The sequence below is a fragment of the Mytilus trossulus genome, chromosome 10, assembly GCF_036588685.1.
Source record: "Mytilus trossulus isolate FHL-02 chromosome 10, PNRI_Mtr1.1.1.hap1, whole genome shotgun sequence".
Lineage (NCBI taxonomy): Eukaryota > Metazoa > Mollusca > Bivalvia > Mytilida > Mytilidae > Mytilus > Mytilus trossulus.
Genome location: NC_086382.1, coordinates 6,049,613 through 6,076,568, shown reverse-complemented (window position 1 = coordinate 6,076,568; position 26,956 = coordinate 6,049,613). Strand labels below are relative to the sequence as shown.

The window sequence follows — 26,956 nt, the reverse complement described above, 5'->3', positions numbered from 1 at the left end:
ATGTATGTCTCAAGGTTAGAGTGAATGAAATATCTTTTGGGTCTATAGGCATACCTCAAGGATAATGTATGTCTTAAGGTTAGAGTGAATATCTTTTGGGTCTATAGGCATACCTCAAGGATAATGTATGTCTTAAGGTAAGGGTGAATGGAATATCTTTTGGGTCTATAGACATATTCCTCAAGGATAATGTATGTGTCAAGGTTAGAGTGAATGGAATATCTTTTGGGTCTATAGGCATACCTCAAGGATAATGTATGTCTTAAGGTTAGAGTGAATATCTTTTGGGTCTATAGGCATACCTCAAGGATAATGTATGTCTTAAGGTAAGGGTGAATGGAATATCTTTTGGGTCTATAGACATATTCCTCAAGGATAATGTATGTCTCAAGGTTAGAGTGAATGAAATATCTTTTGGGTCTATAGGCATACCTCAAGGATAATGTATGTCTCAAGGTTAGAGTGAATATCTTTTGGGTCTATAGGCATACCTCAAGGATAATGTATGTCTTAAGGTAAGGGTGAATGGAATATCTTTTGGGTCTATAGACATATTCCTCAAGGATAATGTATGTCTCAAGGTTAGAGTGAATGAAATATCTTTTGGGTCTATAGGCATACCTCAAGGATAATGTATGTCTTAAGGTTAGAGTGAATATCTTTTGGGTCTATAGGCATACCTCAAGGATAATGTATGTCTTAAGGTAAGGGTGAATGGAATATCTTTTGGGTCTATAGACATATTCCTCAAGGATAATGTATGTGTCAAGGTTAGAGTGAATGGAATATCTTTTGGGTCTATAGGCATACCTCAAGGATAATGTATGTCTTAAGGTTAGAGTGAATATCTTTTGGGTCTATAGGCATACCTCAAGGATAATGTATGTCTTAAGGTTAGGGTGAATGGAATATCTTTTGGGTCTATAGACATATTCCTCAAGGATAATGTATGTCTCAAGGTTAGAGTGAATGAAATATCTTTTGGGTCTATAGGCATACCTCAAGGATAATGTATGTCTCAAGGTTAGAGTGAATATCTTTTGGGTCTATAGGCATACCTCAAGGATAATGTATGTCTTAAGGTAAGGGTGAATGGAATATCTTTTGGGTCTATAGACATATTCCTCAAGGATAATGTATGTCTCAAGGTTAGAGTGAATGAAATATCTTTTGGGTCTATAGGCATACCTCAAGGATAATGTATGTCTTAAGGTTAGAGTGAATATCTTTTGGGTCTATAGGCATACCTCAAGGATAATGTATGTCTTAAGGTAAGGGTGAATGGAATATCTTTTGGGTCTATAGACATATTCCTCAAGGATAATGTATGTGTCAAGGTTAGAGTGAATGGAATATCTTTTGGGTCTATAGGCATACCTCAAGGATAATGTATGTCTTAAGGTTAGAGTGAATATCTTTTGGGTCTATAGGCATACCTCAAGGATAATGTATGTCTTAAGGTTAGGGTGAATGGAATATCTTTTGGGTCTATAGACATATTCCTCAAGGATAATGTATGTCTCAAGGTTAGAGTGAATGAAATATCTTTTGGGTCTATAGGCATACCTCAAGGATAATGTATGTCTCAAGGTTAGAATGGAATATCTTTTGGGTCTATAGGCATACCTCAAGAATAATGTAGGTCTCAAGGTTAGAGTGAATGAAATATCTTTTGGGTCTAAAGGCATACCTCAAGGATAATGTAGGTCTCAAGGTTAGAGTGAATGAAATATCTTTTGGGTCTAAAGGCATACCTCAAGGATAATGTATGTCTCAAGGTTAGAGTGAATATCTTTTGGGTCTATAGGCATACCTCAAGGATAATGTATGTCTTAAGGTTAGGGTGAATGGAATATCTTTTGGGTCTATAGACATATTCCTCAAGGATAATGTATGTCTCAAGGTTAGAGTGAATGAAATATCTTTTGGGTCTATAGGCATACCTCAAGGATAATGTATGTCTCAAGGTTAGAGTGAATATCTTTTGGGTCTATAGGCATACCTCAAGGATAATGTATGTCTTAAGGTAAGGGTGAATGGAATATCTTTTGGGTCTATAGACATATTCCTCAAGGATAATGTATGTCTCAAGGTTAGAGTGAATGAAATATCTTTTGGGTCTATAGGCATACCTCAAGGATAATGTATGTCTTAAGGTTAGAGTGAATATCTTTTGGGTCTATAGGCATACCTCAAGGATAATGTATGTCTTAAGGTAAGGGTGAATGGAATATCTTTTGGGTCTATAGACATATTCCTCAAGGATAATGTATGTGTCAAGGTTAGAGTGAATGGAATATCTTTTGGGTCTATAGGCATACCTCAAGGATAATGTATGTCTTAAGGTTAGAGTGAATATCTTTTGGGTCTATAGGCATACCTCAAGGATAATGTATGTCTTAAGGTTAGGGTGAATGGAATATCTTTTGGGTCTATAGACATATTCCTCAAGGATAATGTATGTCTCAAGGTTAGAGTGAATGAAATATCTTTTGGGTCTATAGGCATACCTCAAGGATAATGTATGTCTCAAGGTTAGAATGGAATATCTTTTGGGTCTATAGGCATACCTCAAGGATAATGTATGTCTTAAGGTTAGGGTGAATGGAATATCTTTTGGGTCTATAGGCATACCTCAAGGATAATGTATGTCTCAAGGTTAGAGTGAATATCTTTTGGGTCTATAGGCATACCTCAAGGATAATGTATGTCTCAAGGTTAGAGTGAATATCTTTTGGGTCTATAGGCATACCTCAAGGATAATGTATGTCTCAAGGTTAGAGTGAATGAAATATCTTTTGGGTCTATAGGCATACCTCAAGGATAATGTATGTCTCAAGGTTAGAGTGAATGTAATATCTTTTGGGTCTATAGGCATACCTCAAGGATAATGTATGTCTCAAGGTTAGAGTGAATGTAATATCTTTTGGGTCTATAGGCATACCTCAAGGATAATGTTTGTCTCAAGGTTAGAGTGAATATCTTTTGGGTCTATAGGCATACCTCAAGGATAATGTATGTCTCAAGGTTAGAGTGAATGTAATATCTTTTGGGTCTATAGGCATACCTCAAGGATAATGTATGTCTCAAGGTTAGAGTGAATGTAATATCTTTTGGGTCTATAGGCATACCTCAAGGATAATGTATGTCTCAAGGTTAGAGTGAATGTAATATCTTTTGGGTCTATAGGCATACCTCAAGGATAATGTATGTCTCAAGGTTAGAGTGAATGAAAACATAGACAGTTGTGAAACCTTATATTAAAATTCTTAATGTTCCATCTTCTTTCCCTTTAAAGAATCAGCAAATAAAAACAATAGAGGATGCATTGTGGCATAATTTGCCAATAAGACAATATAGGTCTACACATGGACCTCAACAATGAGCAAAACAGTGATAAAACTACACTTTGTAAGAAGATTATAAATAACACATATGTAAATGTATTTCAATATTGCATCATTATTAAGGAGCTACATAATGTACTAATTTTTCTTGACTGTAAGTGTTTTAATTTGTTTAGGTTTTGTTTGTTTTTTGTCCATTATTATTTAAATGAACAAACACTTTTGTTGAAGAAATTGTTCAGCAGTCTTTAAAATATTGAATTTGACAGCCACCTCACTCACTCACAGGCTCAATGTTTATTATTTTTGGAACATTTTATAAGTATTATATAATATTCTATCTGGGACTATTATACTAAGTTAGTAACTGCATGTAGTATAATAGTCTAAGATTCTATTGGCCTGTAGTAAAAATTCTTACAGGCCCTATAGTAATTTACAAGCCTGGTCTGGTGAGACTCAGATGCCAAACAATGAGGAATAGCAACCTGACAATCTGGGTACTATTGTACCAACAAGATGGCTTCCATGTTGACATGAAATGTCATTGATATACATTTAGTCATTATGATTGGTAAATTAACAAAACTTAATTTTCGAAATATTAGGGATTTTATACCCGCAATTAACAGGAACCCAATTACCATAGCTGTATTTGGCAATTTATCTTTCAGAATTTTGGGTCCTTGTTCAATTTCAACTTTGTAGTTGTTTACAGGCCTTGAGTGTTATGTAGACAAAACATAATATGTGTATGGTGTACAAAATTATAATCCTGACAGCTGTAATGATATTTTTCCTGTATTTGAGTATGATTCTCTGTCTTTTTCATGTACATCATATCATGTATATAATGGATCATTTTCATTTACTATTCAATTTCTTCTTAATAATCTACTTTCCTGTGGGAATTCTTGAGTCCATATAAAACCATTAATAACTTCTATACATTTATGTTAAAAGTCACACTCTAAAAATGATGTAATTATTACAGACAACCATTAATATATTTCAACTTGAACTGCTGAGATTTTAATTTGAACCGACACCTGTATATAATGCATATTATATTGGTAATTTTATAAAGTATGATTATTTAATACATCATCTTTAAAAAACTATTGTTATTAGTAATTCTCACACATTGTATGCATATAAAGTGGTTTAAATTGAATGGAAAATAGAATTCAGTCATTAGAAGGGAAAATTATGTTTGAATTTAATATTAGAAGAAGAAAAAAGAACAATGATATGAGGACAAATTTGTTTTTACAGAAGGGGAATGTTGCAAAGCTCTTTTTCTGAAATAGATTTCAATTTGCATTCTGCAGTAATTATAATTAAGGACTTCAGATTTGTGCACACACCACATGATTGTTGTAACCCTATAAACCAACAAATATTATGGATACCCAGTGACAGTACACTGGATCATAAAGCTACGGTAGTGCTTGTAATATTACACAATATTTAAAATTTGACCAATTGATATAATATAAGAAGATGGGATATGATGGTCAATGAGACAATTTATTATTCACTAGGGTCTGTTAAATGGCTATAAATGACTGAAGTGTTCTTTGTACAACTTTAATCTAAACCCACCAAGTCACTGTAAATACAAAGATACATACAAATAGAACTAAAGACTATATAGACTAAAATATGATATCTAAACTACTAAACTAAATAGTTAACAGGGTTAACAGGGTCCAATGGTGTAATTGTTCAAGTTCTTATCAACAATAAATGAAGTCTTTGTATCTGCCTTCAACAATGAACAAAACCCAATTTTTCAGATTCTACAATTAAAAATTACAATTCAAGAAACACGAACAAGTAGCATGAAATGTATTATAACAAGTCTCTCAGGCAAACCAACAGTGCATGGGGTTGAGGGAGAAAGAATTAGAAAAGTATAATAGTAAAAAATTAATTTGGGTCTGTGCTTTTGAATCATATTTTTGTTCTCCTCAAAAGTAATCTATTTTAGCAATTATACACAAATTATGTGTCCAAAATAACTTCAGAAATAAGATCTTCTAAAATTATATATTTTTATGTAGGAGACACCAAAGGATAGAGAATCCAGGGGTAACAGTGTATATGAGCACAATGAACTATTTTATGCATGGTTTCTTTCACTTTCGAACAATTCAGTTTCAACTGATCAACTTTGTCAATTATATTTCCATTCAAGTGGGAAAATATTCAAACATAATTTTCTATTTTAACATTCCTTTTATGTTTAATTGATTTCAAAATGAAAAGATGTGGATTATTACAAAGAGCTGTAATTATTACGCACTCCATCTATGAGTTGATCTGGGGAGAAAAGGCATGCGGTAAAATCATTAAAATCAATTTACCAGTATTAGACTTTTAACACTGGTCGTTTCTTTTGTATGATGAAAGAATATCGTATTCCAACAAATCGTTTGTGAAGTGAAAAATCGTGAGTTGTTCAATAAAACTGGACCACCAAAGAAAGCCGCGTCTGTAATATTAAGGAGTTGATTTAGTCTAGAGGAAGATTTAAATTAAAAACATTTTAAATAAATAAGTGTTATTATTTTTTTTTAATATCTATAAGATATATAGCTTTTGATTTAGTTTTGAACCAAAATAATATTTTGAAGGCTGATGGTGAATGCCTTTTTCAAGTCATTAATTTTAGAAACTAGTTTTGTTATATATAGTATTGGCTATTGCTATTCATATTAAATTATAATGATACTAATAAAATGCTTGGTTGAATCAAGAAATCTCAAGGGATTCAATTTTTTTTTTTTACATTTATGTAGTTTAAGATCGCAGTCATGACAGTTAAGAAGACAGACTCTCAATTAAAATCGTTCAGACCCTGACTGTCTCCTCATAGATCTGACTGATAAATATATTATTGTTTCATAAAGTAATATTTATGCAAATTAAATATTTGATGGGACTTCCAACTAATGAACAAAACAAAAATTCTAATGAAAAATGATTTTAAAAAATGGAAGTAGATGCCTGAATCTTTGGAATGTTTTGCTATTTTGTATTGTTCCGGTGCCTTATTATCTATGTCTGAAGAACCTTATGACTGGCCTAGTGGTCTTAATAGTTGAACCACTAAATCCCTTGCTTGCTAACACTGATGTTTTGAGTTGGAATCATGCATGAAGCAGGTGGACTCTACTCCAATCTTAGTTGACTAAGACTTTCAGTTTTCCTATTGAAGCTAGGTCATGGTTCTTTCACGGCACTCCAGCTTCCTCCACCAATAGAAACTGTCTCTTGGCCTAGAAATAGCACATAAGTGGCATTAACCATCAAGTAATCAATCAATCTATGGACTTAAATCAAAATTGAGTGTACACAAAATAACATTGGAACTTCTGAAAAAGTTCTAGTTCAGGTTAGACTACAATCATTCTGTAATTAAGTGCATGCTATCATCTTTTAAATAAACTGCAATCAAGTTAGACTGTGGTTTGCATGGACTTATCTATGTCTGTGCAACCATTCTGCATCAGGTTCCATTGTTACTGACAATTTGCTAGAAGGCAGCATGCAAATGCCACAGGCATGCAAAATGATGGTTGCAGCATGCGTTCATGCTTGTGGTTTGGTTTTGGCAGAGTACAGACTTTTTTCATTTTCAAAGCAATATTTTGAATGTTAAGAAATCTGTATTTGTTTGTGTAGAAAGAATCATTGAAGCGAAACATATGACTACAAAGTTAATTGAACTAATAATAGTTGATTTTATCTTAAAAGACTTCACTTAAATCTTTTACAATTTTCTTTTGACATTTTATATTATCTTACAAAAACCTACTTTTAAATATCTTTTAGCATGATTTCCTTGGATAGGCTAATTGACTTATAACTAATTTGAGAAACATTTAGTCTTGTTTCTATTTGAGGTCATTGGTGATTCACAAGTTCAATATTTTCGTAGATGATTTTTTTGTTGTAATTATCCTGTTCAGGTTATTTAACATGTTTAAGGTGTCTGTTCATTTAAAACCCATATTAGGTCTGTCTGTTTTGTTTTGCAACAAGCAAGTCAATTATACAGATCTTCTGATCTGCATTTAATTTAGACAAGGAGAAAAAAAACCTCCTAATAATAACTTCTTGTCATATTTTTTTGCTTCTTGGAAACCAGGTATGCATCTTGAATTGATCAAAATTATTATAAGAAGCTGATGATATATATATGATTTCCTAAAATACGTTTTGTATGCTTTTGTTCTCAAATCATAAACCTGTTACTGTACTAACAAAAGGACACACACCAAAGATTAACATGATCTTGGGTCTAAGTAAATATTTTGTAGAACAGATTATGATGATCAAAATCTTGGAAAGTCTTGAAAAGTAAAAAATTAAACTTAAAATGTGCACACGTACATCTATCTGTAAATTCAAAACATCTTTGTAAAAATATATTTTTCTTTATATATTTAAATGAGAATTTTTTTTAACGTGCAAGCTGTTCCTTTAAGAACTTTTGTTAGAGTCAGGTGCACACTTAAGGTCGGTATTTATTTGACTTAGGATACAAAAGTGAAATTGATTTTTTCCTCATTTCTTATACTCTGCATATTCATTGACATCATGTCCTTTAGTATAATTGGGTCTAGTTGAAAGTCTTACCTTTACCTATATAATTAAAACACTTTAAAGAAAAGTTTTGTCCAAATAAACATTAATGTATTTGCTTGACAAATCAGAAAGATAAAAGATAGGAATACTGAATAGCTTAATTTTCACACAAGTTTGGTTCAACGGCCATTCAAATACATGATTTTAGAAGTATTTATCGCAAATGTTGTGGGATTTGATTTTTTTTCCTTTAACTGCATCTGAAGTGATTTTATTTGAATAGGCCTCATGAAGGGATATTGTATTTACCTGGCCGTGTCACTATCTGTACTGAATACGTAATGAGCTTACCGTTTTATCGTAGGAAAATATCAACGGTGAAGAGCCGTGTTGTGGGATTTACATTTTATATTGATTTAAAGCTAGAAATAATCAGTAAATTCTTGATGTGGTTACAATTTTATAAGTTGAATATGTGTCATTTGGTAAAATAAATTGATAAATGTTTTGTTCGGAAAGGTTTTAAGTTGTGGTAAAAACTCTTCTACGGGGATCGTTTCAGGACTGACTTCAGATTTAAACAAAACATGGAGTTTAACCTTTTTATAGTGCATGTTTTTAACGTGTAATATCTGGAAAAATAATCCTGTTTAGCATACAATTTTTGGAGAAAGAAGTATAAGAAGAGAAAAGGTTTTGTAGATTTAAAAGAGTATTGTGTGTCTTTTTTCAAGGAGAAAACTATAGAATCAAATAGATATAATATATGGTTTTATTTAAAGTGAAAGGAAATATTCTTAAGAATTGAAATATAGAGGATCTTACATTATTAATGATAAAAGTGAATATAGATGGATTCTAAATAAGATGTTATTTTATACAAAATGGAGTTAAAAGTTCATATGATTGACATATTCAGAACATGAAAAAGGAATATAACTCATGGGTATGTATTTTAAGGTATTCAGAAGACGACAGTCATGTGAACGAATTTTCTTCCTCTATTTTTTTTAAAACATTAACATTGTAAAGGGAACTTGAAAAGGTTCTTATTTTGAGTGTTTCTACAAGTTATATACAATAGTATATAACAATAGCATTATAATAACCTACACTGTTTGAAAAGTCTAAGAATCTAATGCAATATCCCTTAATCGCACCATTAGACTGTTTTTAACTTGCCCCTGTAAATATTTTCTTGCACCTTTGTTGTCACACCCAGCATGGGCAATAGCGCGATACTACTCAGTTAGAGGACTGAACTGTATTGGAAGAAGAGGAAGAAGAACCATAATGACTTGATGGTCTCATGGTATCATATTAATGTCTCTACATCTCTAAGGATGGAGGTTTTTGGTTAATTTCTGAGAAGATCAAAAATAGATTTGATAATATGTATTTTCTTTGATGCCACTTAATTATGGCATTAATAAGTAAGAATAGAAGCTTTCTTATTTTGTACTCCATATTCCCCCATGGCCTGCGAAAGACTCATCAGTGAAGCTCCCTTAAAAATAATTGGAGTACAAAGTTGAAGAGCAATTATAATTAGAAATAAAAAATTCAGAATAAAACTGAAGAAATACCTTTTTACAGACAGTACATTACTGTGTGGTTACAAACATGACAAAAGGGGCTTCACCTTATGTGGGAAGATGTTTATTTTGAAAACACAGTAGCTGGTACATTTGTCATGTTTATTTGTATTTAATCATGGCTTAGAAATGTAACAACTGACTTCTGAGTTTATGTTAAAATGTCACTTAATTTTCTGGCTTAGTCTGCTTGTTGATTAAATGTTGTCAATTGTAAATAGAAAATTCTCAGAGCAATTCAAAATAACATATAGAAAGTAATCCTATACCATTGAAAAAACTTGTAATGTGATAAAGGATCCTACCCAGGATCAACTCCGGGTTTAATGAATAGACTGCTGGTCACTGCCCCGAGTGGTACTTATAGCACTGACAAAACATATTAACGTGTAAAGTTGACAGCAGTATTGTAATGGTACAGAAACTTTCATTGAGGACATTGTTTATTTATAAAAGGGGGAGGTGTAACTTCAGATTCTAAGTTGTCCGCTTGAATAGTTTATAAAGTCCGTATTGAGACAGTTGTGTACAGGCCTCAGAGTTCTGTTGTACTGGAAACACTGTCATTATTATCAAGTGACTACATGTAGATGTTGCAAGTTACCTCCCCTTAAAATGCAATGTTAGTTGCTGTACAACAATAACAATTGAAACAGAAAAGATTTTTAGCATGACACCCATAATGCTGAAATCATGAACAAAACTGACACATTTTGATATAGAGTTTTTCAATCTCTTTAGCTTACCCCTGACAAAATCAAATCGACTGCCAAGAATAAGTCACATATGATCAAATTTAGAAAATATTCACGAAGATGTGTTAGAAAATTTCTTACTGAAGAAACTATTGGTAGTCTATTAGATATAATTTCTTTTTAGAAGCAGATTTGGTCAGTTTATCAAGATACATTTTCTTTATTTTTTCTCTGTTTATGAGTGCAAATGCATTAAATTTTAAAGTACAGAAAAATTAAGGTGAAGTGAAAAAGGGTCTTTTTAATACTTTTCACACCTATCAGTTGAAAGAAGACTTAACAAAAAAGCAGAATGTTATTAAAGTTGCCTCGTTAATCATTAAATGTCTATTGTTAAAAGGACATATCAAAATTATCTGTATATTAACCCACCCACATAGTGGAGACCAGGTAGGATTTCTAACATGTCGCTTCCACAGATCTGATAAAACTAAAGAAAGATTTTTTTTGTTCATAGATGTAATTTGAGGTAATTTTATAAGGAAGTGTGATGTCTTGATTTTAGGTAAAGTTACAGTCTGGCATATGATATGAACATTTGGCATGAACTGGTCACCCTGCACATCTTTTTCAAAATTTCCATTTTATCCTCGTGTTTTACACACTGAACTTAAGTCAGATTGGATGTTAATAAGTGTGTTGCCATTTTATCACACTATATATACACAATACAGTACACAAGTCTAAATTGAAAACTACGTTCAAACCTATGATTGCGTTGGATAAAAACCGCAATTTTTATACGTGTGCATGTAAAACAAATTTCGTTGTAGAAGGGTCTCAATACAGCACAAACAACATTTTTCCAAAAGACCAAAAAAGTGAAAAAGTATATTTAAACAAAACGCATTTGACTAAAAAACCCTGCTGACTGTCATTGGCAATTGCCAAATAAAAATACACAATACAGTACTATATATATATTATGTTTGTTGTCTAGATATTTGGTCTTAATATTGATGAAGGTCACTGACATTACAGAGGGGATTGAGTAAGAGGAGTCTCATGACCTTTACTCCTGAGAATAAATGTATTTAATCATTTAAATGCAAAATCTATAATTTCCATGAAAATGTGTATGTTCCTGACCCCTGTGAGATGATAATGAATAATTCATGAATATGCATGAACATTTCATGAACTGTTCATGAACAGATTTCATGAACAGTTCATCATATCTTCATGAACATTTGATGAGCAATTCATGAACTGAAAATCGACAGTAATGTTCATGAACCTTAATGTTCATGAACAATTCATGAACAAGAAAGGTTCATGAGCATTTAAATGTTCATGAACAACAATGATCATGAACCCTTTCTTGTTCATGAATTGTTAATGAACTTTGTTCATAAATTGTTCATGAACATTGAAGTTCATGAACACTTAAATGTTCATGAACCTTTCTTGTTCATGAATTGTTCATGAACATTAAAGTTCATGAACATCACTGTCGATTTTCAGTTCATGAATTGCTCATCAAATGTTCATGAAGATATGATGAACTGTTCATGAACAGTTCATGAAATGTTCATGCATATTCATGAATTATTCATTATCATCTCACAGGGGTAATTTACTGTCAAGGAGAGGATTCTGGGGGGGATTGGAACCCACCATTTTTTAGCAAGATCAATGCATATGAAAGGGTTTATAGTACATAGTTTGAACCCCACACCTTTTTTAAAATGGCTGGATCTGCACCTGTACCCACCCAATATTAAAACTAAAGTAACTATGCGTCAGATATAATAATATAAAAGGATACATGTAAAGTTTCTGCTTCTTTCTGTAATATTTTGTTGTCTCTGTTCTTCCAAGTAGAATCGCTGAATAAATGTAACTAAAATCTCCACGGAATCTGTTTTACTATCAAAACTGGCAGCTCCATTTTGATATTTAATCATTCAATCCCCTAAAAGTATAAAAAAAATTCACAAAGAATCAATTGTTCTAGATGTTTTAAAGCAATAAAATTCAATTGAAATGTTGTTGCCTGTTTATACACTACATCTGAAGCTGTTAATGAATCAAATTCATTTCAAAACCCTCCCCCTTTTTATCCCCTGAAGATTAAAAAAACTGGTTACTTATTATTTTCACAAAAGAACAATTCAAACAATTCAAAAACTATAAATTTTAGGTAACTACCAATAATCATATGTGGAAACAATTATTCATTTTGTTTATATAATTAAAAATAAATTTTCAAATATGCTTTCAGACTTTCTGATGTTGCTTTGCTCAAAGAAACCATAAAAAAAATATATTTCCTCAACAAATTATATTTTATAATAATATACACATGTCTGTCATGTTAAATTAAATTTGTAATGCACTTATCTGAAATCTTTCTGACTGGAAATGTCTTTTCTGTGTTTCCATCAGCGTAATCTCCATTTTGGTGACGTATTACCCAAGAGTGCACTTACGCTGACGTTGAGACTGTGACAATCTCGCCCCAGATAATATCGGCCAGAAGTTGATCTGTGCCGTAACGGAAGTATGAAAATAAATCAAGGGTGTCGCAAACAAATATTTATTAATATGCAGTTTTATTAAGTATAATAAAAAAAAAATCTTTAGTTTAAACGGCACATGGTGCATGTGAATAAACAAGTGGACTCACTTGGAAGGTATTTTTAGGGCCGAACTGTTCAGTACGATTAAAACCACGAGGTCAAGGTTCGTTTACATTGTACATACGTTGAGAAACGTCTGTCGTTGGGCCTATCTATCATTGATCTGATATTTTTCTAAGTTATTTATATGCCGGTCGACAATTAATAGAAAGGCACATATGTGAACTTGGAGAAAATCAGAATTTACATCTTTAGCAGTTTAGGGAAAGGAAGAGTAAAAAAAACCTTCTTGCAGCAAACCAGTAACAGCAGTGACAGTCCCACACGCAGTGTTACCAGTTACTAAATCATCTATTATTCATAACACTATATAAATAACACATAGCTGAGAGGGTGATAGAGCAGATTGGTACCCCGAGAAAACATTGTCAACCGCGGCGAAGCCAAGGTTGACAATGCTTTTTCAAGGGGTACCAATCTGCTCTATCACCCTCTCAACTATGTGTTATTTAATTTATTATACTGAACGTCCTACCATTTTTGTCTTTAACAGATTAATTTTATATCAAAAGGATTTTCTATGACGTCACGTACATAACAACGTTACGAGAATTTGAAATAAACAACAAGATGTTTTTTTTTTTATTTTGACAGTTAAATAATAAAATTGGATCCAAAACGTAAAACTTAAGCATTGTATTCATCTACTTGATGTAAATTCAATCCATTGTCCTTTAAATTGTCGATTTTTGATTGGTTTAGACGAGAGGGTAACATTCAAAAAAATTGTCACCCTCTCAGCTATGTGATAGAGTAAAATGACACCCTCGTATTAGCCAATCAAAATATGGCATTTTAACGTGAAGTATAATAAATGCATATGACAGATGAACATTTCAAGAATTTCAATGATCAGCTCGTGATTCATCAAAACTTCATGAACATTCATAAAATACTTTTAATGAACATTTCATGAATTTTTATGAGCAGCTACTGATTCATCAAAACTTCATGAACATTCATAAAATACTTTTAATGAACATTTCATGAATTTTTATGAGCAGCTAGTGATTCATCAAAACTTCATGAACATTCATAAAATACTTTTAATGAACATTTCATGAATTTTTATGAACATCTAGTGATTCATCAAAACTTCATGAACATTCATAAATACTTTTAATGAACATTTCATGAATTTTTATGAGCAGCTAGTGACTCATCAAAACTTCATGAACATTCATAAAATACTTTTAATGAACAGTTCATGAATTAAATTCATGAACCTTCATTTATGAATTATTTATGAATTTTCATGTACCATTCATGAACATTCACGAACCATTCATGATAGTTCATGAAGTCATGAATTTCTTCTCGCCGGGGTGAGTAGCATGATGATATGGCCATTAAAGAATTCCCATGGAAAGATCCTTCCACCCCCATTACACACATGATCCAGCAATCACTGTCAGGTTTTTGAGAATTCACTGATATTCTTATGTAAAAAGCTGATTATCTGCCCTTTTTGATATTGGAATATTATATATACAATGAGACCAGACAATTATTTCATGATGATTTAATCATCTTTTGAATAGAATTAAATTTACTAACAATTTATCACTGCTCAGAGTAGACTGTCACCAACTATTTGTTCCCTTTGTGTAAAAATATATTTTTGCACTTGAATTGAAGAAAAAATAATTTGACAGAGGGTATGACATCTAATTTTATCTAAACTATGCATACTGTAAAGGGAGGGTCCTGAATGGGTATCTTTTGATCATTGTTGTAAAGATTATTAACTTTTTGTCATATTTAGGGATAATTTATGTTGTTTATGATTGAAAATTTAATGTATTGCTATCACAAATCAGGGCAGAACAAAGTTACTTTTGAAAAGGTAATCCTTTGACGTAGGTTTGTAAATTGTAGTACTGGTACTTACTGATTATTTTTGTAAGATCTAGTAATATCTAAAAAGGAAGGTACCAGTTGCAGATTTGTGCACATAATCACATATATAATTTTAATATTTCCAATAAAATTATTAAAAAAAATATCAGACTTTTAAAATGAATTCATAAAAAATAAAGTGACTTGCATAAAGTTAAGCTATTAATATTTGAATTGAGATGTACAAAATAGATAAATTGTACAATTCTCTTTTGTGTTGATTTTGAAAATGAATTAATTTACAGAATGGCTATGACTTGCACAATAATTTGTATATACAGAACATGCCAACAGTTATCAAATCAATACATTACACAATTTGAACCAAGGAACAATGAGGAATTCTACTTTCACTGACTAAATTTGTTTTGATCAATATTGATTTCATTATCTTGTAGAACATTTTAAGTTTTCCCTGGTCTGATTAAGTTACAACCAGACCTCACTTAAAGCACCTATGTGTGTTCCTCAGAGCTACAAAAACATTTGAATAAGTGAGGACTGGCTTTTGAATTGAAGTTTAGATCCTTTTTAGCATAACAAAATAGACTATAGGTTAATTCCTACATTTGTAAGTTTGTCTTACAGGTCTGCACTCTTTCTGCCAAATTTAGTTGTAATACTTATACTGTAAACAGCTGAGGGCACACTTAATTGCTTCTTTCATTGGTCCATTTTAGAATTGAGTCCAGAACCACAAAAAAATCTCAGTTTAAGATACTGTCATTTGACCAACTATAGTGTTTAAAAGTCTTTTGTCACCATTCAATGTAGTGGATAGTCTCATAACCACCCTATGGAGTGGACAGTCTCATTATAAACCACCCTATGGAGTGAATGGTTGCATGTAACCACCCTATGGAGTGAATGGTTGCATGTAACCACCCTATGGAGTGAATGGTTACATGTAACTACCCTATGGAGTGAATGGTTGCATGTAACTACCCTATGGAGTAAATGGTTGCATGCAACCACCTTATGGAGTGAATGGTTGCATGTAACCACCCTATGAAGTGGATGGTCTCTTGTGACCACCCTGTTGAGTGAATGGTCTCATGTGCCCTCCCTATGGAGTGGATGGTCTCTTGTCACCCTATTGACTGGAAATGCCATTTATTTAAAATTGAAATTAATAAGAATTTATATAAATCATTAAGGTCTTTCCCCTACGTGAGGAAAGACCTTATTGTTAAGGTCTTTCCCCTACGTGAGGAAAGACCTTATTGTTTTTCTAATGTTTTTTTTTCTTTTTCTTTTTTTTCTTTTTTTTCTTCCAACATTTGTTTCACAAGGCCTCATCCCCTTTCTGTTGAAGTTATCAAGACCAAATATGGATCATTGATAGACCTCATCATGAACTTTTACCAGATGAACTTTTGTAGGATTTCATCATCCCCTTTAGAAGTTATCTCCCTTTTATTGGTTTTTTTCAACATGGCCCCCCTTAAATGTTTTAAAAGATATCATGACCTTATTTGGACAAAAGTTAGATCTCATCATGATGTGTTACCATATGAGGCTGCTAAGGATTTCATCATTCCCTATGAGAGTTACGTCCCCTTGAAGCAATTTCTTTCTTTTACATTTTTCTCAAAAAGTATTCAAGATAGAATCGATTTGAAAACGGCAACATGTACAAGACCAAATGGCAATGATAATAAACATATACAATCATTTTGTTGTTAACCCTTATAAGGAGTTATTTCCCTTGAAAAAATATACACAATTTTTGAAAAATTGTATCTCGAGAACCGGAAGTCGTAAAGACTTGGGACCTACACCAATAATCTTAAGTTCATGTGACCTTTAATTTGCACCCAAGGTCAAAGGTCACCAAGTGCAAAAAAAAATTACGCTGCAATTTCAAGCTTGCATATTAAGAAAACGATAAGAGTTTGCTGCATACTTACAGTGTATAAAATGTTCCTCTCGACGAGCTCTACATTTTCTACACTGAGCTCAAAAGATTCCGACTGTCTGTTCAAAAGTTACGACGGGATGATTCTTAAAAGTATAGTATTGTGTGTATATCTTTTTAAAGGTAACAGATATCAACCTACTATAAACTGAAAAGATGATCAGTAGTTCAAGACCTTCAATTTGAGGTCAATGTCAGGTCATGATGAAATTTCACCTTGACCTTCACATTATACTATGACCTTGACCTTGTGACATTTGAAAGGTCAAGTGGTCCTGAGTTGAATGGTGATAGTCCCATGTCTCTACGACTTCCGGTTCTCAAGTTTTGTATTGCATCATATATTTGATGATTAATTGTGACCTTGGTGAACTTTGAAATTGTCCACATTCTTTTTCTATAATGTTGTCCTTCAACTGTAGATCATTTATCATTAAACAGATTTGAAATATCTATTGTCGTTTTAGAGATAATGCAGTTTGAAATTTTGCGAGCGGAGGCATGTATTTCTGAATCATCAAGAGCTTACCACGAAAAATGTTTTAGAAATTGAAGAGGTTGACATAGTTATGTGTTTGACCAAATACCAAAAACATTCCATGGAAAAAAACACCAAAAAATCAATTTGAAATTTTCATGTTTTGCATTGACTTTGTAAGTTTCATAACTTCTATTTATATAGTTGATATTGCATCATTATTTGCACTTTGTCAAATGGGGTCATCTGATATATCAAATTGAAGGTCTTAATAAACTCTACTTAAAAAATGAAAATTTTAAACCCCCTTTTCATCCCAGGGGGAAGGGTGGGGTCATTTAGTGCAAACATTCAAATTTCTCAGATGGTAAGGTTGTCGCATATCAAATGAAAGAACATAAAGCGTACATTTCAAATTTCAAATTGACGTCCCCCAAAATTGGTTGGATGGGGTCATTGAGTGCAAAAAATAATTTTTCTTTTACGATAAGGTTGTTGTATATCAAATGAAAGGTCATGATGTTTACATTTGAAATATCAAATTCCCAACCTCCAAAAATTGGTTGGATGGGTTCTTAAGTGCAAAAATCAAACTTTTTAAAACATGGCGTTGTCGCATATCAAATGAAAGCTCATCTACCCTGTGTTACATATATCATACTTCCGATCTAAAAAATGTAGGCGGATGAGGTCATTAAGTGTAAAAAGCGAAAAGTTACAGAAGGTATTCTTGTCGTATATCGAACGAAAGGTCGTACAAAGAACATTACGAAAACATCACTTTTACAGGAAAGACCTTTCAATTGTTTTACAAACAATTGAGATACTAGTTAAGGTCTTTCCTCTCCGCGAGGAAAGACCTTATTGTTAAGGTCTTTCCCCTAAGTGAGGAAAGACCTTATTGTTTTTCTAATGTTTTTTTTTCTTTTTTTTCTTTTTTTTCTTTTTTTTCTTCCAACATTTGTTTGACAAGGCCTCATCCCCTTTCTGTTGAAGTTATCAATACCAAATATGGATCATTGATAGACCTCATCATGAACTTTTACCAGATGAACTTTTGTAGGATTTCATCATCCCCTTTAGAAGTTATCTCCCTTTTATTGATTTTTTTCAACATGGCCCCCCTTAAATGTTTTAAAAGATATCATGACCTTATTTGGACAAAAGTTAGATCTCATCATGATGTGTTACCATATGAGGCTGCTAAGGATTTCATCATTCCCTATGAGAGTTACGTCCCCTTGAAGCAATTTCTTTTTTTTACATTTTTATCAAAAAGTATTCAAGATAGATTCGATTTGAAAACGGCAACATGTACAAGACCAAATGGCAATGATAATAAACATATACAATCATTTAGTTGTTAACCCTTATAAGGAGATATTTCCCTTGAAAAAATATACACAATTTTTGAAAAATTGTATCTCGAGAACCGGAAGTCGTAAAGACTTGGGACCTACACCAATAATCTTAAGTTCATGTGACCTTTAATTTGCACCCAAGGTCAAAGGTCACCAAGTGCAAAAAAAAATTACGCTGCAATTTCAAGCTTGCATATTAAGAAAACGATAAGAGTTTGCTGCATACTTACAGTGTATAAAATGTTCCTTTCGACGAGCTCTACATTTTATACACTGAGCTCAAAAGATTCCGACTGTCTGTTCAAAAGTTACGACGGGATGATTCTCAAAAGTATAGTATTGTGTGTATATCTTTTTAAAGGTAACAGATATCAACCTACTATAAACAGCAAAGATGATCAGTAGTTCAAGACCTTCAATTTGAGGTCAATGTCAGGTCATGATGAAATTTCACCTTGACCTTCACATTATACTATGACCTTGACCTTGTGACATTTGAAAGGTCAAGTGGTCTTGAGTTGAATGGTGATAGTCCCATGTCTCTACGACTTCCGGTTCTCAAGTTTTGTATTGCATCATATATTTGATGATTAATTGTGACCTTGGTGAACTTTGAAATTGTCCACATTCTTTTTCTATAATGTTGTCCTTCAACTGTAGATCATTTATCATTTAACAGATTTGAGATATCTATTGTCGTTTTAGAGATAATGCAGTTTGAAGTTTTGCGAGCGGAGGCATGTATTTCTGAATCATCAAGAGCTTACCACGAAAAATGTTTTAGAAATTGAAGAGGTGGACATAGTTATGTGTTTGACCAAATACCAAAAACATTCCATGGAAAAAAACACCAAAAAATCAATTTGAAATTTTCATGTTTTGCATTGACTTTGTAAGTTTCATAACTTCTATTTATATAGTTGATATTGCATCATTATTTGCACTTTGTCAAATGGGGTCATCTGATATATCAAATTGAAGGTCTTAATAAACTCTACTTAAAAAATGAAAATTTTAACCCCCCTTTTCATCCCAGGGGGAAGGGTGGGGTCATTTAGTGCAAACATTCAAATTTCTCAAATGGTAAGGTTGTCGCATATCAAATGAAAGAACATAAAGCGTACATTTCAAATTTCAAATTGACGTCCCCCAAAAATTGGTTGGATGGGGTCATTGAGTGCAAAAAATAAATTTTCTTTTACGATAGGGTTGTTGTATATCAAATGAAAGGTCATGATGTATACATTTGAAATATCAAATTCCCAACCTCCAAAAATTGGTTGGATGAGGTTATTAAGTGCAACAATCAAACTTTTTAAAACATGGCGTTGTCGCATATCAAATGAAAGCTCATCTACCCTGTGTTACATATATCATACTTCCGATCTAAAAAATGTAGGCGGATGAGGTCATTAAGTGTAAAAAGCGAAAAGTTACAGAAGGTATGCTTGTCGTTTATCGAACGAAAGGTCGTACAAAGAACATTACGAAAACATCACTTTTACAGGAAAGACCTTTCAATTGTTTTACAAACAATTGAGATACTAGTTTTTCTTTTTTTTCTTCCAACATTTTTTTGACATGCCTGCCTCTTGTTTCTGTTGAAGTAATAAAGACCAAATATGGACCATAGCTAGACCTTACCAAGATGTATTACCAAATGACCTTGTTAAGGATTTCATCATCCCCTTTAGGAGTTATCTCCCTTTTATTGATTTTTTTCAACATGGCCCTCCCTCGTTGGTTTTAAAGATATCATGACCTAAATTAGGCATAATGTAGATCTCATCCAGATGTATTACCATGTGAGGCTGAATATGATTCCATGGTCCCCTATGAGAGTTATATTCCCTTGAAACAATTTCTTTCCTTTCCACTTTTCTCAAAAAGTAAGATAGAATCGATTTGAAAACGGCAACATGTACAAGAACAGATGGCAATGTTAATTAACATGTACAATCATTTTGTTATCAACCCGTATAAGGAGTTATTCCCCTTTAAAAATTGTAATTAATTTTAGAAAAAAATGTATTTCGAGATTCAGAAGTCGTAGAGACTTGGGACCTTCACCAATAATCTTTAATTCATGTGACCTTTAATATAAACCCAAGGTTAAAGGTCACTGAGTGCAAAAAAAAATTACGCTGCAATTTCAAGCTTACATATTAGGAAAACGATAAGACTTTGCTGCATACATACAGCGTATAACATGTTCCTCTCGACGAGCCCTACATTTCATATGTTAAGTCCATAAATGTCCGACCGTCTGTTCAAAAGTTACAACGGGATGATTCTTTAAAGTATAGTATTTAGTCTATATCTTTTTAGAGGTAACAGATATCAACCTACTATAAACTGCAAAGATGATCAGTAATTCAAGACCTTCAATTTGAGGTCAATGTCAGGTCATGATGAAATTTCACCTTGACCTTCACAGTATACTATGACCTTGACCTTGTGATATTTGAAAGGTCAAGTGGTCCTGAGTTGAATGGTGGTAGTCCCATGTCTTTACAACTTCCGGTTCTCAAGTTTGGTATTGCATCATATATTTGATGATTAATTGTGACCTTGGTGAACTTTGAAATTGTCCCAATTCTTTTTCTATAATGTTGTCCTTTCACTGTAGATCATTTATCATTTAACAGATTTGAGATATCTATTGTTGTTTTAGAGATAATGCAGTTTTAAATTTTGCTAGCGGCGGCATGTATTTCTGAATCAACAACAGCTTACCACTTAAAATGTTTAAGAAATTGAAGAGGTTAACATAGTTATATGTTTGACCAAATACCGAAAACATTCCACTTAAAAAAACACCAAAAATTCAATTTGAAATTTTCAAGTTTTGCATTGACTTTGTATGTTTCATAACTTCTATTTATATAGTTGATATTGCATCATTATTTGCACTTTGTCAAATGGGGTCATCTGATTTATCAAATTGAAGGTCTTAATAAACTCTACTTAAAAATGAAAATTTTAACCCCCCTTTTCATCCAAGGGGGACGGGTGGGGTCATTTAGTGCAAACATTCAAATTTCTCAGATGGTAAGGTTGTCGCATATCAAATTAAAGAACATGAAGCGACCATTTCAAATTTCAAATTGACGTCCCCTAAAAATTGGTTGGATGGGGTCATTAAGTGCAAACAATAAATTTTATTTTCCGATAGGGTTGTTGTATATCAAATGAAAGGTCATGGTGTGTACATTTGAAATATCAAATTCCCAGTCTCCACAAATTGATTGGATGGGGTTATTAAGTGCAAAAATCAAACTTTTTAGAACATGGCGTTGTCGCATATCAAATGAAAGCTCATCTACCCTGTGTTACATATATCATACTTCCGATCTCAAAAATGTAGGCGGATGAGGTCATTAAGCGAAAAAGCGACAAATTTCAGAAGGTATGCTTGTCGTATATCAAAAGAAAGGTCATACAAAGAACATAACGAAAACATCACTTTTACAGGAAAGACCTTTCAATTGTTTTACAAACAATTGAGATACTAGTTTTTTCTTTTTTTTCCTTTTTTTCTTCCAACATTTTTTTGACATGCCCGCCTCTTGTTTCTGTTGAAGTTATTAGGACCAAATATGGACCATAGCTAGACCTCACCAAGATGTATTACCAAATGATCCTGTTAAGGATTTCATCATCCCCTTTAGGAGTTATCTTCCTTTTATTGATTTTTTTCAACATGACCCCCCCTCGTTGGTTTTAAAGATATCATGACCTTAATTGGACATAATGTAGATCTCATAATGATGTATTACCATGTGAGGCTGATTAAGATTTCAGCGTCCCCTATGAGAGTTATATCCCCTTGAAACAATTTCTTTCTTTTGCATTTTTCACATAAAGTATAAGAGATAGAATCGATTTGAAAACGGCAACATGTACATGAACAGATGGCAATGCTAATAAACATGTACACTCGTTTTGTTATTAACCCTTATAAGGAGTTATTCCACTTGAAAAAATGTACATAATTTTAGAAAAGCTGTATTTCGAGAACCAGAAGTCGTAGAGACTGGGGACCTTCACCAATAATCTTTAATTCATGTGACCTTTAATATACAATCAAGGTCAAAGGTCACTGAGTGCAAAAAAATATTACGCTGCAATTTCAAGCTTACATATTAGTAAAACGATAAGACTTTGCTGCATACATATAGCATGTAAATTGTTCCTCTCGACGAGCTCTACATTTTATACAATAAGCCCAATAATGTCCGACCGTCTGTTCAAAAGTTACAACGGGATGATTCTGAAAAGTATAGTATTTTGTGTATATCTTTTAAAAGGTAACATATATCAACCTACTATCAACTGCAAAGATGATCAGTATTTCAAGACCTTCAATTTGAGGTCAATGTCAGGTCATGATGAAATTTCACCTTGACCTTCACAGTATACTATGACATTGACCTTGTGATATTTGAAAGGTCAAGTGGTCCTGAGTTGAATGGTGGTAGTCCCATGTCTCCACGGCTTCCGGTTCTTAAGTTTGGTATTTCATCATATATTTGATGATTAATTGTGACCTTGGTAAACATTGAAATTGTCCCAATTCTTTTTCTATAGTGTTGTCCTTTAACTGCAAATCATTTACCATTTAACAGATTTGAGATATCTATTGTCGTTTTAGAGATAATGCAGTTTTAAGTTTTGCGAGCGGAGGCATGTATTTCTGAAACAACAACAGCTAACCACTTAAAATGTTTAAGAAATTGAAGAGATTGACATAGTTATATGTTTAACCAAATACCAAAAACATTCCATGGAAAAAAAAACACCCAAAAATAAATTTGAAATTTTCATGTTTTGCATTGACTTTGTGAGTTTCATAACTGTTGATATTGCATCATTTTTTGCACTTTGTCAAATGGGGTCATCTGATATATCAAATTGAAGGTCTCAATAAACTCTACTTAAAAATGACAATTTTAAACCTCTTTTTCATCCCAGGTAGAAGGGTGGGGTCATTTAGTGCAAAAATTCAAATTTCTCAGATGGTAAGGTTGTCGCATATCAAATGAAAGAACATAAAGCGTACATTTCAAATTTCAAATTGACGTCCCCCAAAAATTGGTTGGATGGGGTCATTGAGTGCAAAAAAAATAATTTCTTTTACTATAGGGTTGTTGTATATCAAATGAAAGGTCATGATGTGTACATTTGAAATATCAAATTCCCAACCTCCAAAAATTGGTTGGATGGGGTTATTAAGTGCAGAATTTAAACTTTTTAGAACATGGCGTTGTCGCATATCAAATGAAAGCTCATCTACCATGTGTTACATATATCATACTTCCGATCTCAAAAATGTAGGCGGATGAGGTCATTAAGTGTAAAAAGCGAAAAGTTTCAGAAGGTATGCTTGTCGTATATCAAACGAAAGGTCGTACAAAGAACATAACAAAAACATCACTTTTACAGGAAAGACCTTTCAATTGTTTTACAAACAATTGAGATACTAGTTTTTCTAATGTTTTTTTTTCTTTTTCTTTTTTTTCTTCCAACATTTGTTTGACAAGGCCTCCTCCCCTTTCTGTTGAAGTTATCAAGACCAAATATGGACCATCGATAGACCTCATCATGAACTTTTACAAGATGAACTTTTGTAGGATTTCATCATCCCCTTTAGAAGTTATCTCCCTTTTATTGATTTTTTTCAACATGGCCCCCCTTAAATGTTTTAAAAGGTATCATGACCTTATTAAGACAATAGTTAGATCTCATCATGATGTGTTACCATATGAGGCTGCTAAGGATTTCATCATTCTCTATGAGAGTTACGTCCCCTTGAAGCAATTTCTTTCTTTTACATTTTTCTCAAAAAGTATTCAAGATAGAATCGATTTGAAAACGGTAACATGTACAAGAACAGATGGCAATGTTATTGAACATATACAATCATTTTGTTATTAACCCTTATAAGGAGTTATTCCCCTTGAAAAATTGTGAACAATTTTAGATTTTTTTTATTTTCAGAACCGGAAGTCGTAGAGACTTGGGATATCACCAATAATCTTTAATTCATGTGACCTTCAATATGCACCCAAGGTCAAAGGTCACTGAGTGCAAAAAAAAAAATAAGCCGCAATTTCAAGCCTACATATTAGGAAAACGATAAGACTTTGCTGCATACATACAGCGTATAAAATGTTCCTCTCGACGAGCTCTACATTTTATATTATAAACCCAAAAATGTCCGACTGTCTGTTCAAAAGTTACAACGGGATGATTCTTAAAAATCTAGTATTTTGTGTATATCTTTTTTAAGGTAACAGATATCAACCTACTATATACTGCAAAGATGATCAGTAATTCAAGACCTTCAATTTGAGGTCAATGTTACGTCATGATGCAATTTCACCTTGACCTTCACATTATACTATGACCTTGACATTGTGATCTCTGAAAGGTCAAGTGGTCCTGAGTTGAATGGTGATAGTCCCCTGTCTCTATGACTTCCGGTTCTCAAGTTTGGTATTGCATCATATATTTGATGATTAATTGTGACCTTGTTGAACTTTGAAATTGTCCCAATTCTTTTTCTATAATGTTGTCCTTCAACTGTAGATCATTTATCATTTAACAGATTTGAGATATCTATTGTCGTTATAGAGATAATGCAGTTCAAAGTTTTGCGAGCGAAGGCATGTATTTCTGAATCAACAAGAGCTTACCACTTAAAATGTTTTAGAAATTGAAGAAGTTAACAAAGTTATACGTTTGACTAAAAACCAAAAAAAAATCCATGGAAAAAACACCAAAAAATCATTTTGAAATTTTCAAGTTTTGCATTGACTTTGTAAGTTTCATAACTTCTATTTATATAGTTGATATTGCATCATTATTTGCACTTTGTCAAATGGGGTCATCTGATATATCAAATTGAAGGTCTAAATAAACTCTACCTAAAAATGAAAATTTTAAACCCCCTTTTCATCCCAGTGGGCAGGGTGGGTTCATTTAGTGCAAACATTCAAATTTCTCAGATGGTAAGGTTGTCGCATATCAAATGAAAGAACATAAAGCGCACATTTCAAATTTCAAATTGACGTCTCCCAAAAATGGGTTGGATGGGGTCATTGAGTGCAAAATATAAATTTTTTTTTAAAGATAGGGTTGTTGTATATCAAATGAAAGGTCATGATGTGTACATTTAAAATATCAAATTCCCGACCTCAAAAAATTAGTTGGATAGGGTTATTAAGTGCAAAAATCAAACTTTCTAGAAAATGGCGTTGTCGCATAACAAATGAAAGCTCATCTACTCTGTGTTACATATATCATACTTCGGATCTCAAAACTTTAGGCGGATGAGGTCATTAAGTGTTGAAAGCGAAAAGTTTGAAAAGGTATGCTTGTCGTATATCAAACGAAAGGTCGTACAAAGTACATAACGAAAACATCACTTTTACAGGAAAGACCTTTCAATTGTTTTACAAACAATTGAGATACTAGTGTTTTTTTTTCTTTTTCTTTTTTTTCTTCCAACATTTGTTTGACAAGGCCTCATCCCCTTTCTGTTGAAGTTATCAAGACCAAATATAAATCATTGATAGACCTCATCATGAACTTTTACCAGATGAACTTTTGTAGGATTTCATCATCCCCTTTAGAAGTTATCTCCCTTTTATTGATTTTTTTCAACATGGCCCCCCTTAAATGTTTTAAAAGATATCATGACCTTATTTGGACAATAGCTAGATCTCATCATGATGTGTTACCATATGAGGCTGCTAAGGATTTCATCATTCCCTATGAGAGTTATGTCCCCTTGAAGCAATTTCTCTCTTTTACATTTTTCTCAAAAAGTCTTCAAGCTAGTATCGATTTGAAAACAGCAACATGTACAGGAACAGATGGCAATGTTAATGAACATGTACAATCATTTTGTTGTTAACTCTTATAAGGAGTTATTCCCCTTGAAAAATTGTACATAATTTTAGAAAAATTGTATTTCGAGAACCAGACGTCGTAGAGACTTGGGACCTTCACCAATAATCTTTAATTCGTGTGACCTTTAATATGCAGTCAAGGTCAAAGGTCACTGAGTGCAAACACAAATTACGCTGCAATTTCAAGCTTAAATATTAGGAAAACGATAAGACTTTGCTGCATACATACAGCATATAAAATGTTCCTCTCGACAAGCTCTACATTTTATATGATAAGTCCAAACATGTCCGACTGTCTGTTCAAAAGTTACGACGGGATGATTCTTAAAAGTATAGTATTGTGTGTATATCTTTTTAAAGGTAACAGATATCAACCTACTATAAACTGCAAAGATGATCAGTAAATCAAGACCTTCAATTTGAGGTCAATGTCAGGTCATGATGAAATT

The 26,956-nt window shown here is 32.6% G+C and overlaps 1 protein-coding gene across 2 annotated transcripts in view; it reads left to right on the top strand.

The window, feature by feature from the left end:
• Positions 1 to 26,956, top strand: part of LOC134686768 (uncharacterized protein DDB_G0287625-like) — an 84,016-nt gene that overhangs the window by 24,742 nt on the left and 32,318 nt on the right. Inside the window, exon 1 of one of the 2 annotated variants that reach the window (XM_063546514.1) lies at positions 8,870 to 8,889. The exons of the other annotated variant lie outside the window; for it this stretch is intronic. Within the exon in view, the coding sequence (XP_063402584.1) occupies positions 8,886 to 8,889 (4 nt within the window). The 5' untranslated portion in view covers positions 8,870 to 8,885. Of the gene's footprint in view, positions 1 to 8,869; positions 8,890 to 26,956 lie in introns of those variants that run through there. 2 annotated transcript variants of the gene reach the window in all.